This window comes from Acanthochromis polyacanthus, chromosome 19, assembly GCF_021347895.1.
Source record: "Acanthochromis polyacanthus isolate Apoly-LR-REF ecotype Palm Island chromosome 19, KAUST_Apoly_ChrSc, whole genome shotgun sequence".
Taxonomy (NCBI): Eukaryota; Metazoa; Chordata; class Actinopteri; family Pomacentridae; genus Acanthochromis; species Acanthochromis polyacanthus.
Genome location: NC_067131.1, coordinates 15,211,038 through 15,232,007, shown reverse-complemented (window position 1 = coordinate 15,232,007; position 20,970 = coordinate 15,211,038). Strand labels below are relative to the sequence as shown.

The following is a 20,970-nucleotide window of genomic DNA, read 5'->3' as shown; positions in this document are numbered from 1 at the left end:
ACATTAAAGTGAGTTCTACCAATGGCATAAGCACACGTGAGAAATAAACGTACACAGACAAATATGAATGACAACATTTTTATTGGGTTTACCTTATGCAAGACCATAAAGATCTATCCCCTTAACCCTCATACTTAGTTTCTACATTTTTTTAAACATTGCATAAGATCAAATAGAAGTGATCTATGTAGTGATATGAGAACCATATTAATGTAATTGTTAGATTGAGGAAAAATGACACATTCATTCCCTCTGATTACAAGTGTGATCATCAATCATGCATTACAGTGGTCTGTGGTTTATGACTCGAATGCAAAACAAACTGGGCACTTAAAAGTATTAGGCTACAGATTAGATAAGTTTGTCCATCGCACGAAAAATTATCAATGCCAGATGCTCGACCAGACAACCTGTTTGTGAAGGGCAATAAATGTAATGTAGCTGCTAAAGTAGAAGGGTTTAAAGACCTCAGACCAGAGTATATCAAAACAGCTGAACCAAGCAATTCAAAACACAAATACACTTTAAATCACAGAAAAAAAGTCTTAAAAGACTCAAATAAACCTTAGCTCTGAGCAGGTTAAGATTCATCCTATTAAAAACGAGTATTTCTATCATCAGGGAAGGGGTGGGAAGCAAGATTGTCTGCAACGCTCAAGCATTGGCTGTTAGAAATTGATGGAGTATATTAACATCAGAGTGATTATCAGATCATGGGGAGCGGTAGTTGCCGTCGGTGCAGTCAGACGTAGGTTAACATGTGAGGGAGTGCAAGACAGTACATAATTGGAAGGCTTCAGAATACTATAGCAAATGTAAACATAGCCTAGCTCTGGCAGGAAATCCAGTCTACTTTGATTGAACCTCTTTGCAGATCTCAAATTTTGCACTTTAAAAGCCCTTGTGTGTGTTTGTGTTCCTAGATACAGTATATATGTGTATATTAATTTCAAAAACATGCATCCATACTTGTTTCCCCGACAATATAAAAACCGTTTTAGTCAAGTGTATACGTGTACATGTGAGTAAATGGAGGTTTGTGTGTCATTAACAAGTCTATATGTACAAAGTGTGCCAGCATTAAGAAAAGTTTACTCATCCCTGACACTAAGATCAATGTGTACAATACACATAAGACATTGGATTTTGGTCACTGGGAAAAAGGCAACACTAAATGATTATTTGTGAATGAAATATCCAACCTATCAAAACCACACATCAAACCTGAAAACAACTTTCTATTAAAAAAAGTGTTCTAAAATGCAGTATTTACATTAACAACATTACAGGCTGTAAGCAATGTGCAGTGTTTTCCACTGTAGTGCTTGTAATGCTGTGTACGAAATCTACACAATTCAATATGCTAAAAGGAGTCTATCACACTGCAAGAAAAAATACATTTGTTTTTAAATGTAACAGTCAACTTCATAGCCAGCCAAGTATAGCTTTGTTATTGGTTATCAAAACATGTTCCAGGCATGTTCTCAGTGAAAGACACTGTATTCAGCATCAGCTGTTTTAAACCCCAACTCAGAAATCTCCTGTACAAACAATGCAAAACAGAAGTTAACATTGTCAAGATTTTCTCATTTTTAAAGATCCAGTACAAACAACTTCCATTTTGAAGTCGTGTTTTCTATACAGTGTACAAAACGTGCAGTTGTCTTAAGAGTTAAATATTAATATTGGATTTGGATTATTTACATGAAAACAAAATCCTCTTGATATGAACAGAAAGTCCTTCACCACCATCTTCAAACAGTTCCAGTCCCCCAAACACCACAAATACCTCCCCTCAAAAATAAGAGAAAAAAAAAAAAACAGAAGGAAAAAGGTCATAAACAAGATGTTCCCTCAAACATATGAAAAAAATGAGTTAAGGATAACTCAGATGCCAGTGGGGAGGAAAAAAAAAAGATCCCCATTGTCTCAAGGACATTTTCCAGACAGGAAACAGGACATTGTTGGACACTGACAATTAAAAAGAAAAGTTATCGCTTTCTGACAGAACTCACATTTCAAACACTTCGTTTTTGGCAGTTGACTTTAGATTTATGAACATGAGGTCTCAAACTAAATAAGAAGTTCCAAACAACATAACTTTATATAAACCGTCACTTCAGAGTCATCTTAGTTCTTTACACCACCACAATTTTGCAGAAACTGCAATAATCTTAATCACTACATATGCATCCTGAAAATATAATAAGAACTTAAATCCCACAAGTATCTGTGGTAGAGCTGTAGTCTCCAGGTTGACTGGTTGCTCAATATGCTCACATTAAACCAAATTTTCAGTGGTAGGAGAATCCCATTTTCAAAGAGAGAAAAGTGCTACATTGGTAGCCTAAACTAGTTGACACCATGTCAAAGAAGTCGCCAGTGTGGCCAGAAAAAAAAAAAAAAATCGAGTGTAAACTTTGCAACCAGTAGTTTGCAACAACCAACATGGCAGATCATGTAAAAGCAATAGGCTTAACTTGTCTGCATCATATTTATCTACATTTCTTGTGCTAAGATCACCAGCTGTTGTAGTTCTATTTTCAGAAAACATGACTAAGGGCAGGTGTACGCTGTCGGCTCCAAGTCTGTTTTACTATGTCAGTATCAAATAACAAGCGGAAAGTGATTTAATGCTAAAAATACCAGATTTTTATGTGGATCTGTAATTTCTTTAGGCTAATAAGGCTAGTAGGTGGCTGACTTTTTTCCCCTCTTTGACCAATGGATTGGTTAAAGAATAGGTACTATTTTAGTCGACCAAGATGTTCTTTGGTTGACTACAGCCTTAGTTGGATTACTAAGGTGGCAAGATACACAATACTTTAATTTCCACTACAAATATTTAAAAAACTATGTCACTTCATAACGTTGCCAAAGAAAGGAGATATTTCCATCTCAAAAAATGGCTTGGTCCATTTTTAAATGGAACTTTAATAGAGGTTATTTCCTCAACATGAATAAAAGCCCTGTTTATTTAGCTAATGCCCCTTTATTGACCCAGTCAAATCACAGTGACATTTTTGTTTTGTCCTCATACACTACTGTCCTTTTTGACAGTATATACAATTCAAGTAAGACTAAAATGATTCCTCGAATGCATCTCTCAAAACGTGTGCTGTGTAGTTGGAATCCTCATGATCACAAATCTCAGTAAAACTGTTTCAAATCTTTGGATAAGCATTTTGCTTTTGGGGTGTATGTCTTATTTAATAGCCCAACCCTTTATCAAGTAAACGCACAATTCCCTTCTTAACATCTCTTAACAATGATTTTGTGTTTGATACTCAGAGTTATAAAGACCGTACTGATCCCTTACCAGACCCTTGAGTTGGAGGATATAAGAATTAACTCAATAGATGACCCTGAGAGAATCATTGGCCTTGTATGATGATGGCCATATTTTATAGCATAAAACATTTGTAGATTACAATTCCTTACTTTTAATTAGAAAAAAAACTTTCCACTAATTCAACATGGTCCAGTTTTAACGTACAGGCACAAATTGTCAGTAAACAGACTTATTTACATCAAGAAATAAAAACAAAAGTGGAGGGAAAACACAAAATAAATGCACAATCCCCCTTTAAATCTCCATTGTGCCAAACGTTCTTCCACAAAGATGATATGTTTGCATCATAACACCTGGAGCTCATAATACTGAGTCCCTTTCACATCCGGGAACCCCTTTCCTGAAGAATCTGCAGAGATGAAGACAAAAATTATACAATGAACAAAAACACATCATACAACATGGTCTGAAAGTCGCTCAGTACTTGACACTACGCAGCCTCCAGCATTTTGGGAGTCACGGTTGCTTTTAGAATTTTTTTTCCCCTCCACAGAAGCATGTGTTCTTCCCACAGTGATTACTCTCCCAGCCAAGAGCACTCATACATTTACACTACGCGGTAGGCGAAACAAATATTGAATAGGGTGCAGAGAAAAGGAACTTGCATGAGTGAAAGCAGTGAAAGAGTGGGGGGGAAAAAAAAAAAAAAAAAAAAAAAAAAAAAAAAAAAAAAGAGTTCTTTATACAGTTTACTCAAATTTGGGAACAAACCTTGGTGCTGGAAAGACATGCTGCTAGAATATTCCTCTTAAGGTCCAAACACTGGTTCAACGCACTTTTAATGGAACTACTGTGGCTTTTTAGGCCACCATCATGCATGTTGTAAAGAGATCATTTCTAGAGTCAGACCACATTTCCATTCTCTGTGATGGTAAGTTAGGCTTTGCTCACAGTACAAGACTTGGTGCTCAATTTGGATTTCTTGTTCAGATCCCATGGCTGTTCAGTATTTATCCCAGTCACAATTCTTGCTTCCTAGGATTAAAAGTTCGTGTTTGATTGTAATATTGACATTTAAAATGCACCCTTGGTCACATACTTGCCTGAGATGCTGCACCACTGTAACCAAAAAGGGAGACTGGAGGCTTCTTTGTGCACAGTTACCTAGTTTGCATCCACTGTAGCCTGATGCCTTGAGGAAACATTGGTAAACTGTAATGTCTATTGATAAGCAGATGCTTAGCAATTGAGGCACTTTGGATAACCTATTTATATTTTGCATCTGGGACAGGCTTTAGGTGGAGAACTGTTTTTATGTCCTATTTGGATACTTTTCCTTAAAGTCAATGAATAATTGTGATAATCATGCACTCAATATTGATCACTTTTGTCCACAATTTTGCAGCACTGTCAGATCAGATTTTTTGTTTGGCTTGATTCCGATGTTAACAGGTCATGGTCCTGAACTGACCCACAAGACATCAGCACATCATGCTGTCGTACAAAACTAAATATGGAGGCCACAAATGTCAGCATTTTATCTATGATTCAATGTGCACTGGAAGATAGCGATATGAAAAGGAGAGCCAAACTTAATTATTGCTTTTTGTAGAGTAGTGGCTGCTACTGTATGTGTGTCGCAGGTTATACTGGAGTCTAAAGTGGTGTTATGGAGACATAAAGGGCTTTACGCGAATAGATTTCATTAAAAAAATCTGGTTGTCAAAGACTACTTTTAACTACACTCAACAAAAATATAAACGCAACACTTTTTTTTTGCTCCCATTTTTATGAGATTTTTTATAAGGCACACCTGTGCACTAATCATGGTGTCTAATCAGCATCTTGATATGGCACACCTGTGAGGTGGGATGGATTATCTCAGCAAAGGAGAAGTGCTCACTGTCACAGATTTAGACTGATTTGTCAACAATATTTGAGAGAAATGGTGATATTGTGTAAGTGGAAAAAGTTTTAGATCTTTTGAGTTAATCTCATAAAAAATGGGAGCAAAAACAAAAGTGCTGCTTTTATATTTTTGTTGAGTGTATGTTGGTCAGTGTTTCTCCAATAGAGTCTCGCAGCAAGGCATTTGTTTAAGGCGTCCCATCTCCTTGAGAGAGGATTTAGGACTGGGCTGTATTGGCTGGACACAGGGCCGGGTTACCCTACGTTGTCAAAATTAAGAATTGTGACAAATGTTGATCTAGAGGGATGTAAATGTTGCATTATTGCTGATATGACTAATCAAACTGAGGTCCTATCCTGTGTCTTTAGGGCAATATATGGAAGAGGCCCAAGCTGGTATTGAATAAAAGACATTTTACACATACAAGCAAAAAAAATAATACATTAATAAGAGAAATGCTGCAGTCTAACTGTAGTTTTAGTGCTGGGCAATATGACATGGAAGACAAATGGTCACTTTTACTACCAATGTGTAATTTTGAAAAGCTCAGAGACAGATTATTTAGTAGTGGTCTGAGTTTAAGAACACATAGGTATAGACTACGGCTAGTTCTGGTAGAGAAGTGGCGGAGGGAGCGCATCAGTCCATCCTTTCCTTTCAATGTCATTCTCTGTGAGAATGAGTCAAAATGCAGCAGCTGATGATTCAGCATGCCCTCCATTAACCAAGGCTGTGAGCATGTCAATAATTGCAAGGGTCTGAAACAAATGGAGCTCTTCCCATCTGGTTTCAAAGAGAGCTTCACCTGCTACAAAGTCTCCAGTCTCAGCAGGAGCCATCTGGCTTTTGATTTAGCTTTGGCTTGTACACTCTTTATTCCAAAGCTGATTTCCAACCTGGATTCTGTCTCTTGACTTTGGTGTTAAGTACCTTATATCAGCTCTTGCTGTCTTTGAAAGCAAATGTGAAAAAGGAGTGTTAAATGCTTTGAGGGGAGCAGAAAAAGGAAAGAGGACAAACTAAGGAGGTGTGGTGGTGGAGGGACTACGAGCTGTTGAGCGCTCACCAGTGAGTCATAAGTGCTCAACCCTAATCAGAGTCATTCATTTCATAATCCGTCTCTTCGTCCTCGCTCTGAGCAACATGCAGCATGCAGACAGCACAGAAGAAGACAAAAAGGTGTATCGTAAAATAATGGAAATGAATGAAGGTGTATAAAGTTGGGAAGGAGAACAAGGTGACAAAACTAGTAATTATGCTTAAAGGGGATTCACATTATTAACTAACATGCAAAACTCAAAAATAATATCCAAGGGCACCTTCTTGCCAAGCCCAGCTCCTTTGCTTTGAAATGTGTGCACATCAGCTTTAATACAAGAGAATTTTAGATCGCAAATCTTTGTACAAAAATATACAGTGCAAGTAAGTTACAATAATGAAGCTGGTTTGGATAAGGTGCCTTGGAAGGAATCACAACAAAATCTCTACTGTCTACACTTGCTTCAAAGATGCACTGGTTAATCACCTTACTAAACAACAAAATACAACCATAAATATAGATGTAACAATGTATAGCTGTCTTCAGAGAGTGCGTCCCTGCAGCTCAAAAGCTGATGGAAGTGTAGGTTCCTCTGGGTATGCCTTCTATCTGCATCACTCTCTAAACCGTTGAGAAAATGTCAGACCTTGCCAATCGGCCCACTAATCTGCAGACCTCTGCTCTCTTAATGCTCCTAGCATTAGCGTTCAGACTTCTGGTTAAATGTAACATGGCATACATTTTAGCAGTAGAGTGTAGAGTGAATGAAGCTCTGTTTGTGCCTAAATCCAAACAGAAGCAGCAGTTATTAAAACATCAAAACTCATGTCTTCCTTAATTCATACGTTTTATGTTCATTTTTTTTTGATTGCTCGTGGATATGCAGGCAGTTATTTTCACTGAGGGGCTGAGTATTCACAATGCACTCCTTCATTGGGATTTCTCATCAATAAACCAGAGGTGCTTTCAGTCCCCCCCCTGGTGGCATGTTCATAAATGCAACGCATTTAAAAACATCCAGCATAAGCCATCTTTCACAGCTGTTTGCTGTGGATGGATTTTCAACGCTCCTTTCCACACGCTTACCTTAGCCTTCTCACTGGGCTCACTGTTTGTCCCGTATGATTGATTGTGCAGCTCCTTGGAGACTACACACAGGAACTCAGCTTGGTCTTCGTTTCCGTAGTTGTAAGAGGAGCCGATGCTGACCAGCTAAAGAGACACGAGAGCAGAGCACACAGGAAGAACTGGCTTTAGACTGATGAAGTAGAGGCAAAAACTGGGTTATTCATTTTGGGAAAACAAAAATAGGGGGACCTTAAATTAATGTAAAAGAAACCAAACATGGAGCGCAGAGAGCCTACAGGGTCCTGCAGCTTAAATTTAAGCTGTGACAGTTTATTATAGATGGTATTTTGGACAAAACAGGACACGTTCTACAAATTAGACATAGCCCAAAATAGTTCTTACGCACCAATCCAAACATAATTACATAATTCTTATTTGTAGTTTGCTTCTGAGATTAGTTACCTCACAGTTATAGCTCTTTCCAAATAGATAGCAATGCAGAATGCCATAAAATGTGGGATAGGGTGGGGATGACACATGAAAGATCCTTGGTCAACCTAGGAGGCCATGGTTACACAACTACATGGTACACCGAGGGCAATACGATGCGTCACTTTAAAATTTAAACTAGAAAGGTAACACAATGAACAGATATATTTAAACGAGTGGGAATTTGGTCATCACATTTAGAAAAACAGAAACCAAAAAAAAAATCAGGACCTGCAGACATACAAGCACGAAACCAGAAATAAAATATTCAGAAGATTAACAGGAAAACGGAAAATTGAATTATCGAAGCAGACACACGGAAAGAAAATTATCAGTGGTCTACAAAATAAACTAATGGAAATAAAACAGTACAAAGACACTATAGACAGAAAAGGCTGATCAGGAGATAGTCACTGACAATATACAAGTGCAGGGACTTGACCACAGGAAGCAAACATGCTGGTTGAAAATCAATGGGGAATGGTAGATTTGACTTGAGGACCAGGCCTGTTTAAAGTGAAGAAGTAAAACTGAGGCTTTAAAAACTACAATATCTCTTACAAAGCAAAGAAAAGAGCAAACAACAGACAATCACTGCCGTCAACAGATCAATTTTTAAGCTCTGCGACTCAAGATCAAACTGTTAGTATGATGTAGATGGCACATGTGAGATTTTTCTCCATTTCTTGCAATGTCAAATTATTTGGGATCAATACAATCAACATAGCATTAGCTAAGCTGCATTCCCTACTTTGATTCTGTCTATTATAAGAGTTTACTCGAGACTAAACTGGGACTGGGCCAACCCAAAGTTAACCAAATGAAAACATCACAGAAACTACTACTTGCAACAGCAGGTTAATGTTTACCTTCACACAAAGAGTGTTGTCAGAAAATCCTACAAATGACACCTTTAAACTATCCAAATAACAAAACTGCTCCTGTCTCTAGTCATGTCACTCCAAATAAATGACAAAAAGGACACAGGAGGACAAATAAAGGCAACCTTAAAAACAAACAGCATGCATGCCTTGAAACTCATGAGGAAAAAAGCAATTCCTGTTTCTGAATATCTGCTGTTGAACATTAAGTGTGTGTGTACTGCAGGCTACATGTATATGGCCTGTACCCAAGTGTGCATGTTCAGACATGCATCGCCTCATTAGCCACTGCTGCCAGAGAGTTGTTGTTAAGTCAACTCTCTAACACTAGGCAGCTATGTAGAAAACTGACCAAATAATCTCAACTAGCTAGTAACTATTCCACTTGTCACTCTGCCGAAACACTCAGCATGCACCAACTCTAACGACTTTCAAGGTAAAACAAATTTAGACAACAAACTATCAGTTATAGTCTTTAAAACAGTAGTAGGTAATTAGAGCTCTTCTCTCCAAAAGACTCTCCTGGGCAGATGTTCGAGCTTTAGGCTTTTTACCTTGTCCATATGGTGTTTTGTTATATGCTGGAAGACCTATCATGAGCAAAGTAAGCAGTAAACACCACGGCTCAGTATTTCCACCTTAAAACTGCAGTGTGATGATGACTGTCTCAAAAACACAGATGTAGACTTCCAAGGTTTCATGGACAACAAACCTTAAAACACAATTCTATCAGTTTATGAGGTGGGGTTTTCTTGAAGAACTCCTATTTTATAAAACCTGCGAGTGGCTGACGTGAGTGGCATCGATTTGCAAATTCTAAAGGACACAGCAGTGTAGAGTTATATCTAAGCTATTTTAAACAAAAAAGGAACTGTTTTCATGGAAAATGCACAAAAATGAATTTTAGGGGCTTAATCAATGACCTGAAAGAGATTTTAATGTTTGACTATTTCAGTTAAGAGGTACATTATGTACTTGGAAGGAGATGAAAAAACAAACAAAAACTCTTCACCTCTACAACAAGAACCAGTATTACGTTACAACCCCAAAAACAATCAAGTGTCTACATAAAGGCAAAACAGAGAAAGCTTCTGACAGGCTGACAAACTGTGAATGCAGTATGAACAAAAAACCAAAACAAAATCACAGACAAGAACAAAGGTGTCAGGTTCTCTTAGCCTCACTGGTGAGCAAGCAGTACAAATGAACATTGAAAATAAACGTCAACTCAAAAAACAACCAACAGCTATGTGTCTACTTGGGACAAACAATGACCAACGGGGTGTGTATGGACAACATGGGGACCATGCAGTGACCAGCCCGTGGACAGAAATTTGTGGGACACACCTCTCCGCTGTTGTTTGGCAAAGCAGACTCCTCTCCCTTCACCTCCCTTGACACAATCAGCAGAAACTCTGACTGGTGGGCCCGCCCGTAACCTATACTGACAAGCTGCAACAACCAATCAGAGCACAGAAGGGATGCCCGGATCATGTATGCGGACATTGAGAAAGATGTGATTTGCTGTTGGCTTTTTTTTTTTTTTTTAAATCCATTTCCAACATTGAGGATTGGACTTTCTGGGTCAACGTGAGCATAGCGGGGTGGGTGAAGCACATGAAAGGAGGACTGCTGCTGTGGCCCTGTGGGAAGAGATTTACCTGTTCAAACTTCCAGCCGTCAGACATGGTCGACACCATTTGTGTCAGCTCCTCCTCCTGGCACTGCAGCACCCGATATACGTGCTTCACTGGAACCTGAAGGGAAGGACAAACACATGAGGAAAAAAAATAGCAATAACAGAGTGTAATAAACCAACTTTAATCAACATAACTCACTTATTTAGTTTTTAGGAATGACATAGTTTAAACAGAAAACTTATACCTGTGATGTTTTGCAGTCACGTTCCCTGATCTTGTCCTTGATGAGCTTTATTAATGATGTGATGTTGTAGAATTCAGCTTCCTCCAACACACCTAAAAACAGGGAAACACTTTTTAAGCAGGTATATTATGTTACTACTCCTTAAAGTCAGGGTTATCTGCTAAGAAAAAATGCCATCTACAATTTGGAATTTGCACAAGCACAATGCGTCGGAATCAACCGTACTTGTCTGACCAATCGAAACATTTATACTGCAACTGAATTCTGTTAACTGGGATGTGGGTGGACATGCAGGCAGCTCAAATGGATTGTCTTTATTTTATATTTATTAACTTTCTGCAATTAACCTCTGTGTTTTAAGTAAAAAAAAAAAAAAAAAAAGCAAAAAATGTGTTATCCTAAATAGAGAGACTCCTCTGGCTTGTAGTCTTTTTGCTGATTTGTCAACAGTCAATATCCTGCCTCCTTGTAAACATTTCTCCATTGTATTGCTTTAATTAATGGGAATAATCGATGCAGTAGTGATACGTGTGTGGGAACTTATTTGTTCAATAAGCTGGACCACAGAGAAGACCAAGCAAGTGATGTGCCTTCGTCCAATTTACCTCCACCAAACGCCAAAATATTACCATTTAGAATATTCAAAAACAGTCAAGAATTTAGTAAATTGCATTTACAAAAAAGAAAGTTTTAAAGGGGAAAAAAAGCCAAATTTACTTGATGCAGACAAACATTAACATTCAGGATGTTTTGAGGGGAAATGTCATTGTTGCTGATAATATATTAATCAATATACATTCTCACTAATGTCACTAAAAACTAATGGCTGGAGTCCAACCACTGACTGCCCTGTTATGGTAAATATTTAGGTCAGGAGCATTAACTCAAAAGGCAATATTAGCCAACAATTAATACTGAAATCAACAAATTGAGTTGTACAATTGAAAAATATGATAGAAGTATGAGTGAGAACTCTGAGGTCAAATTCCTGCCATTTAACATCAGTTTTAAAAAATTATGATCATCCAATCATGGTTTATTTTATTTATTTTATTTTTTTACATGAGTTACTTTACAATGTCTTTATTATAAACACCTCTATGTTCCACAGAGACATTACCTTCCTCTGCCAAGTCCCTGTTGAGCACCAGTTTGCCATGCCTCAAGTAGTTAAGCACTGGCCCAAAGTATGTGGGGTCTCTGTCTATGAGATAGGCACCAGTTTCATCCTGAAAGGCAAAAAGGCGAAAGATTAAATAAACAGAAAAAATACTGTACTCCATGCGAGTTTTAAAGAAACAGAAAGACCACATACATTTCTGTATTTCTATGACTGCCCTACTGAGATAAAACGGCACTGCTTCTTTAAAACGAATCTTTCAATGAGCAGGCGTAAACCTTGATCGAAACATAATCTGAGCGGAAAAAAACTCCCAGTGCGCATCAGTGAACAAAACTCGAGGGATGAGAATTACCAGGTCAGCTCCTGTACTGATCATCTCCACAGAAGACATGCACGTGCAGGGCCACGCATATAACCGCTTTGGGATATCGCGTCCCTATTCCCACGGGCCTTGGGTTTTATCCCAATTCCTTCACAACCACTGGGTATTCCCCTATTTCTGTAAGTACTGTGATTAGGACATCTCTGTCTCATGGGGGAAGAAGAGGCTAAAACAATTAGAGCAGAACAAAAAAAAGATTTGGAACAGCAGGCTGAATCCACCAAGGGGACCAAGAGAAAGCACCTTGGCTTACAACCAAAAATTAGCCTAGCCTGGTCTGTTAGATAATTGGCCTCACACATAGTATAAAAGTCAGTTTGTACAGTTGTCTAGCATCAGTTTACATCTAAAAGTTGCTTAATTCAATGTAGCATTTAGTGAGTCAAGTGTGTGACATTTACTAAAATACTAAGCACAGAGGAAAGGCCGTAAGCAAATTTTGTACTAATCCTCAAATGCTACAGGATGTTTGACTTTGCCTCAGATGAGTACATGGCTTCAGGAACAATCTAGGCGAAGAAGCAGCACTGCAGGTTGATGCAACTTGTGACATTATTTATTCAAGAACACGGCAATATCGTCATACACTCCAGGCCATGACCAAAATCAAACATGCAGCCAAGCTTTCACTGACAGACACGTCTACATTCACAGTTAGGTTCCTCGTCTAAAGATGGATTCAACTCAAAGCCCATTAATCTTTACAATAATGAGACAGTGTCCCAGCGCTTCTCTTTTGTAATGAATCTGAGCCCTCCTGGCTGGTTGACCTCTTTTCCATGGCAAAAATACTCCACAGGAGCCCAGTGGAGCTCTGTTCGGGTTTCGGTGCCCAGTGTCAGTTTCTGACACTTCCATAGTCTTCAGGTACAGGTGGGCCATCATGGAGGACTTTCACATGTTCCACGCATAGTAAAGGCTGGTGTACACCAAATGCTCCCATTTCTGTCTAGCCAGTGGCCACCTGTAACCATGGGAAATCCTTGTACAAAAGTCCCTACAGGGTTGAACAGGTGTGGAAGTCACAGAATCACTCATAATAGGACACTTTCATAATGCGTTGCCCACGGTGATGATGGGATCATGACATATTTTGAAAGACTTGAGACATTCATCTATAATGCATCATGATAGATAATTGTGGAAGAAAAAGTACTCCTAATAACTCCGAATAATATTTCTTCACTGCATTATGATTATATGTAGGTGTGTATTCATAATATTCTACTTTGATGAAATGTCAGTTGAAGTAATGAGTTCTCTAATTTTCTTTTGATTACTTGCTGTCTGCCACTTTGCTTGTGAGGATCTTCTTCAATGCAGGTTAGTTAACTTCCATTCATTTTATCAGAAATCATTTTTCAAGTGCCCCCACAGAGTCATATTTTACTAACTTTGGTAACTCAAATTTGCAGCGGAGTCTGTCTTACAGTGCCTTCATGTTTTAGTAAAAATATCTATATTTGGCAGAAGTATATCAATAATATATCAAGAGGAAAAAAAAAAATCACATGAAGCATCACCGTACTGATATTTTGTCCCTGTGAAGACGGTAAAACATTAAAAAAAACTGCATTACTGTTTCAATGTCCCATTTTAAATTCAATTTATTTGTTTTGTTCATTTCAAATGTGTGCATTTACATGCATACCATTCTCTTCCATCTTAATAAACCTGGATTACAAATATTATGTGAAGAGAGTCACTTTAATAGTGTACTGAGAGTAAATTAAAACACAACTGACTCATTTATGTCATCATCAGTTAAAAAAATTCAAAACATTTTTATTAAACAGTTCCCAACCTTCTTCTGTCCTACCTATGGAAGCACAAGATGTTGATTTTTTTTAAATGAACTTATGTAAATATCAGCGAAATGAGCATCAAAAGCAGAATTATACCAACATTACATATAAAACAGCAGCTAGTATGTTTCTGCATTACAGTAATTTATCTAACACTGCAAGCATCTTAAATTAAGATGCTTGCAAAATCTTGTAATATACAAGTCAGTTTGCTTTCTGAATAAACATAGAAAACACGAATCTTTGTTAGCACCGGTGTTCTCACTGAATGCATCTGTATGCCTTTTTTACAGCAGGCATTTTGACTTGTTATAGCAGGAGAAGCACAGGTGGAAGTTAAATGATGGCTGCGTTGATGCCACTAAAGTGGAAGCAGCTATACCTGTGTCTGATTGTCAACATGTCTGCTTTAATGAAAGTTCTCATCAATTTTACTCTCACCCTCAATGCAATTACTCTGTAAGAACATGGTTTGGTAACCTGCACAGGAACTTGCTGAGGTCATAGCAAAAAACATCCCCATTTATGTTTCATGGTGAATGTCAAACACCACCAACAACTAAGTGTTTGTTTTTGGGGAAGCTTTCCTCATCTGGATAAAATAAATTTGGATGAGTTCAAAAGCACTTTGAGCATACGTGTGTAGCATTTTTCTCAGAAAACAATGTGACTGTTCCCAGTAAGAAAAGCACAGGATTATACAAACTTAATAGTTGAATTTCATTTCACTGCTTTTGTTTCAGTGTTCCTGGTATTGTGCGCACTTGCTCACTGTTGCACTGGGAGACTTGAATAACATGGACGTTAATGTTATTCATAACACCTGTGCTCATCTTAGTAGGACAAGTCAAAACACCTGCTGAGAAAAAGGTCAAATGCACCACGCAAATATATTTGATCTGCACAGACTGAAAGCTATGAACAGCTTTAACAGAAATATACTGGTGCACTCCTACAAATGAAACACATACTATGTGTACTCCACACTTCTGTAAACTTGCTGCACGCTGACCTGCTGTGCTATAATGCCTGTTGTACAAAAATCCCCTAGCTCAATGGAGCCGGTTCTCTGGGTGCACATGTTTCTATGGGGAACTTGGGGCGGCTGTGACCCAGTTCAGATAGAGATGATTATGGGGGCTCTGATCCAAGCCCATGTACACAAAGAGGGCAGTGTTTTTAATTAAAAACAAAAGGCTGTGTCTCTGGGGGCCCAGGCTGGAGAGCACTGGGCAACAAACAGAGGGGTGGGAACACTGAGGGAATAGGAGGATGGCTGCTGCTGGGATGTGCTGCAGACAGGCAAGAAAGAAGTGGAGAGATTTATTGAATTAGAAAGCTCGAAGTGCAGCCTCAGAAAGTTCACCATCTCGGTGTAGTACTGCAGTCGTGATGAGAAAAACTATCTTGACAAATATGAATGTAAAGGTTGTGAAGATGGTTCTAACACTGGTGAAAAAAGAGAGACCTCGGAAAACCTTATAAATGTTAAGTACCGTACACAAAATGTGAGACCTATAACCACTTAACCAAGAAGTCACATGGTATTAACAAATACACTGACAAGGACCATCAGCACGTACAATAACCACCATAAATAGGTCAGTTTAGTCTAGACCAGACATGCGACATGGTGCTTTTGACCACAAATACTTTTATATATACACACAGCAACAAGAGCCAAGTCGAAGCAGGCCTAACTGTGACTAGATTCAAACCACAGACAAGTTCAATTTTAGATAAACAAAAGCCAATCAGATGGGTGGGCTTCACAGCAAAGGAAGTGTGGTGTACGAACCTTATCATTCTTCTCCTACAATACATATCCTCCCACAGGAAACACCGCAGTGACCCGCCCTTCAAACACATGATGTCCAAAAAGGCTTTATACGGACATATTAATACCGAAAGTCAATCCTTAAGTTAACAGAAAATTACAAGTCCCTGCATGTCTGCTTCAGAGGACAACAATGGGTGTGCATGAAAACTCTGCATGGTACCATTCATGAATTCAACAATAACAAAAGATATTGATTGCTAAATTTCATACAGACTTTACTAAATATACCAGCTGGTTACCCATAATTATGAAAGAAAAGCAACAACAGCAGGAGAGAAAAACAATTAACACTGTCATGCGAAGCCATTCCAAATTGCTCAGGCCAAGAATAACAAGAATGAAGACATTATCAAATGTTGCACTGCCTTCACAAGCCGAGTTGCTGTACCAGCCCCTAGCAGAAACAGAGCTTAAAGATGTTGCAGTAGATCTTCTGCGTCACATGACTGGAGCTACTTAGCCAAGTGGAAGTCTGATCCTTGTAGAGCAGGAGCCAGGAGTCCCTCTGGAGTACAGGCAGTAATGGCATCGTCAACTAGGCCTTCATCTTTTAAATAATACACACATCACATCAAGGCTATATTATGTGAAACTGCCTCCCATTTCAAAATATTTGACACCGACGTCTGAATTCGAGTCGTGACCTTTCACCAAGGCTGGGAGGAACTTCTCCTCTTTCTACCATTTTCAATTTTGCAAAGCAACACCATCAGTGCATTTTGCAGAACAATTTATGACTGAGGAGTGTTTCTGGCACTAAATGAGAAGCTCCTTTTAAGTCCCCTAAAAGCTTTGCTGCCATGATGAGAGGCAGTTAAGTAAAGCTCCACGGCGATGCTGGCAAACCGTGAAAATCACTGCAACGTGGAGCTTTCTCTAGACAGACCTGAAAATGTTGACTGCAATATAAAAAGAAACTAGATGCAAAGACTGAGTTTGGTGCAGAGTGAAATATCTTCTGACAACACTTTAATCTACTCCAGCACAAATCAGTGATCATTTTTAAGTGTCTGGATTTTGTGAGGAAAGATGCTTTAGACTGATAAAGGTGATAAAATCCGACTTGCGTCACTCCTTATTTGTCAGTAGCACTCTGCAGTGTCCTGTTGAGCACTTACTGCGAGAAGACAGTGCAGGAGGAGACGATATCACCGTTAAATATTTACGTCGCCTCCCACAGTGTGCTCAGGCATGACACACAACCTGAATCAGGCATTAAATGCAGCCATATTTCTCTCACACATGCCACAGAGAGAAGTTCTGCAGGAAGCAAATGGATATGAATATGAAAAGAATAAGATGTTGAAAGAACAAGAATCCTTTGTGATGGATTGCTTGAAAAATTGATGCAGCTCTGAAAGCTAGAAAGCTGGGTCTCTCGTGGAGTGGTCCTGAGCTGAGTACTTTGAGAGCACAAGTCTGCCAATGGGATAGAAGTGCATCTCTCAGCTCGTTGACTGGGCAGTTTTAATAGCAACCACAATGAGCATCAGTTGGTCACTTATCCTTACGAACCTAGTAACATCAATATTACATCAGCATGACAACAGTGATCAGCATTCGTCAATCCTGAGACAAACAATTAAAAAGATGATTAAATAGACAACTACCAGCTGTTATGGCCGTGCACGTGACAGCACTTCTTCCACTTTCTCCCTGGTCTACCCCAGTGTGCAAAACAAGCTCCAGTCAACAACATGAATAATGCAGTTCTCCTCAAGAGTCCTGCTGAAGCACGTCAGCCTGCGTGACTGAACCACTCATTTCCTTGGCTGGGAAACACAATACGGTCTTCGTCCAAAAAAAGAGCTCTTTACTGATCTGTCAGTCTGACAGGCTTCCTACTCACATGCAGGGATAAGTGGCGCAAAAACACATAGCTTTCTGGGCTCAGTTGCAAATAAGGTGAAATTATGTCAACATAAATAGTTTCAGGAACATCAGCAATGAAACATTATCTAGTAATAACCTTCCCTGTAGTGGGAGACATCTTAAACCTGACACCCTGCAGGAGAGAGGTACAGAGATGGCTTGAGAGTGTGATACACACTTAAGACAAGGGATTGAGATGGACTGATCCGTTGCTGGTGGAGGATAAACTGACAAAAAAGCAAGCTGATTATTCAGAGATTAAAATATTTGCATTAAAATACGAGATGAGCCACGGTCTCAGCTTAGCATACATGGGGGGCAAGAGGTTAAGATTAAAATCGGCAAGTAGATGAGAACAATGGATAATGGGGCAGTAAAATGAACGTGGAAAAACAGAGCACAATACACTACGTATGCAGACACTAATACATTGTGTTTCACAACGCTGAGGGGCCTTAAAGCGCACACGCATTCTGCTGTTAAAGTGAGCAGATGGACAAACAGACAGAAGCCTGGAGCATCGGGGTAATGCAGGGAGATGAGTGACTTCATCAGGAGCTCTCAGTTGTCAGCAGGACCTCACCCCACCTGGCAATGACTTATGTACTAATTAGGAGAGCCTCACCAAGAGAACAGAGGCTGTAGAGCAAACAAAGTAAGGGAAGAGATTAAGGCTGCAACAACGAATCGATAAAATCGATAATAATCGATTATTAAAAGCGTTGGCAACCAATTACATTATCGATTCCTTGTGATTCATGCGTCACTCGCCATGTCGCGGAGCCGTCTACTTCACCTGCAGAGCGAGTTGAACAGAGCGAGGTGGAGGCAGAGCAGAGCAGGTATTTTCAAAGGGAAGTAAATTCAACAAATGAAACGTGACCAGCACCGAGAAAACAGTTTGACCGAAGTCCTCAAAAGTATGGGAGCATTTCACGCTTCACAAAACAAAGACATGCTGCGTGTCCACTACATGCGAATGCACGCATCTGAAAATTGCACTTATGCCGGACGGTCACGAGCGGGCCACTACGTGATCACGTGACCGCGCTTTCAGCTGACGGTCGGTCCGGTGGATGAGTCTGATAAAGACAGCGGCTGGGCCACAAACCTTCTCTATTATTTCGAAAACACTTCAGGGAAAAGTATTTCTAAAGCATTTGAGGCGAGAAATAATCTGTGCAGCAGCTGAACCTGTCCTGGTTTTCGTTCACCGACGGCTAGTTTAGATGTTTAAGGACAGCAGAAGTCGAGTCTACTTTATAAAAATGAGCTGCAGGTAAACACACCAGATCGCAGCTGGAAACGCACCAACCGGCCACATGCGATGTGTCGCATCTCGTGGACACGCACCTTAAGTCACTGCATTATCCTACATTTGTTCCGTTTTAAAGTGAGGAAACGTAACATCAGTCTCTCTGGTGGCTTGTCTGATGCTAGGGTTAGCTTATTAACTGATTAATGACTGAGATGGGGCATGTGTGACTGTGAGAGATAGGTTTTATTTTACTTTCATCAGCTAAAGCATGGTTTGAATATGCATTACAAATGAACGTAACTTGCACACTATAGTGGTAATAATTTGAAGATTAAGCCTCAAGTTTTAATTTTCTGACAACATCTGAGTGAAGACACTGGTCTGTGTTGGAGTGAGGCAGGATGAATTACACTGATAGGCTTTATGATGAGAAAGACATCATGTCCACCACAGAAAGCAGCTGTCTGACTGAGAGCATCCTCAATATGATCATCACTGATGTGAGGCCTCTGTCAGTGGTTGAAGACGAAGGCTTCCCTATAATGATCTTATTTGTTCTGTCATTCCAAATCTTCTATTTCTGAATAAAGAGGCGGAAATTAAAAATATTTTTTATCCGATTCATCGATTAATTGAAAAATAATCGGCCGATTAATCGATTATTAAAATAATCGTTAGTTGCAGCCCTAGCAGAGATAAAACTCAAGAGCAATATCTGATGTGCAGGTACTTGTGAGTTCATTATAACAACAATGCTCAGACATTACAATCTGTAGGTAGATGGGTGGAGCATCAAAAAGCATCTCAATATGATACACCTGATGTTTTGTCTGAGGTTTTAATTAATAAATGATTACTCTACAGTCATATGAAAGTTAAATCTAACCGACGCAGCCTTGCTATATGTATTTGACTGTCAAATTTTAAGAAAATAACACAACCTTAAACCCACCTTTGTGTCCTTTGTTTAAATGTTATCTGCACGCGTGCGTACACCATCTGCCTCAAGGATGACAATGTTATATTTATATTTCGACACAGTCCAGGTAAAGAGGAAAATGAGGCAGCTATAAACTGTTACTACTGTGTCTGACATTTGACACCTCAATGAGTGCAACGCCATGCAATGGCCTCACTCGGATGGGGGAAAGTTTCCAACTACTGAGGCGACTTGCTGTTTTCACTGCAAAAGCTGTAAAAATAGTTACCCACAACCCTGCCCTGCCTTTTTAAGGTTCAATAATTTAAACGGCACGCTTATGTAACCACAACACCTGCTAACTTATCTTGTTAAAAGAAACATACACACGCAAGCTAGCAGCGAGATCGTATGTCATGTGGTGACTGTCGGAATCTAGCTAGCTTAGCGGGCTAATGCTAGTTAGCCTGAAAAAAAAAACGAGTTAGCACTTAGAATATTGATAAAGACTGATTTCTACAAACGAGTTGAACTGCTTGAGCAAGGGGATAAGCAGAGTTATCAGTCCTCTTAATTTCTTCACAGTGTCGTGAGTACATATCAGCAAATTTAGTGGAAAATTAATTGGAGTTAACCAACTGCGCTCCTAACTAGCTCAACTAGCTTAGCATTTACCTTGTCGGAGTCGAGCTCGGGGTCAGCTTGGCTCAGTCTGTACAGAAATGATTTTGGATCTCGACACAGCGTCTGTCTCGTTGTTAAGAAATACGTCCCGCCGACATTTAGTCGAATCCATTTGGACGCCCCGACGCTGGCTGAAATGTTTCTCTCCGCCGGAGAATGGGCCAAACATCTCCGGTGAACGGAGCCGCTTGTCTCGGAGCTGTTCTCTGCCATCCCTCTCCTCGCCTCCTCCACCCTCGCCTCGGCTCTGTCTGCGCGGCTGACAGGAAATATCGAAGCTGCAGCCACTAACTTGGACTCCACGATTCATGCAAAGCAGGCTGCCAGCTCCTCAGCCACTCCTACTAAAGCCACTCCACCAGCGCTAACAGACACTTGCATAAATTATTCCAGAGAAAAGAGGCCCTCCCCAGCTTGATCTCCTGACGCTTCAATATGGAGAATAAGATCTCTTGATTCCGGGAGCCTGTAAATGTCAAAGCGTATGACAATATACAAATAGAAGCTTACATTTCCTCGAGTATT

General features: G+C 39.5%; 1 protein-coding gene across 2 annotated transcripts; it reads right to left on the bottom strand.

The window, feature by feature from the left end:
- Positions 1–64: 64 nt before the first annotated feature.
- On the bottom strand, positions 65–20,878 carry kctd5b (potassium channel tetramerization domain containing 5b). Of its 2 annotated transcripts, XM_022190882.2 has the most exons (7): positions 20,437–20,878; positions 11,683–11,791; positions 10,563–10,654; positions 10,340–10,435; positions 10,026–10,130; positions 7,327–7,452; positions 65–3,701 (listed from the first exon to the last, which is right to left on the bottom strand). In XM_022190882.2, exons 1-7 carry the CDS (start codon positions 20,656–20,658, stop codon positions 3,672–3,674), a joined length of 780 nt encoding a protein of 259 aa, XP_022046574.1. In that variant the 5' UTR covers positions 20,659–20,878; the 3' UTR covers positions 65–3,671. The 2 variants fall into 2 exon arrangements, with proteins under 2 accessions (XP_022046574.1, XP_022046575.1); XM_022190883.2 differs by lacking the exon at positions 10,026–10,130 and having other exon boundaries at positions 20,437–20,876.
- Positions 20,879–20,970: the final 92 nt, after the last annotated feature.

Excerpts from the sequence above, each read along its gene's own strand:
- kctd5b (XM_022190882.2), bottom strand. The coding sequence starts at position 20,658 with ATGGCAGAGAACAGCTCCGAGACAAGCGGCTCCGTTCACCGGAGATGT. Across the intron at positions 10,131-10,339 it reads ACGGCTGGAAGTTTGAACAG|CTTGTCAGTATAGGTTACGG; the intron begins GTAAATCTCTTC and ends TGGTTGTTGCAG. Across the intron at positions 3,702-7,326 it reads AGCCCAGTGAGAAGGCTAAG|ATTCTTCAGGAAAGGGGTTC; the intron begins GTAAGCGTGTGG and ends TCATCTCTGCAG.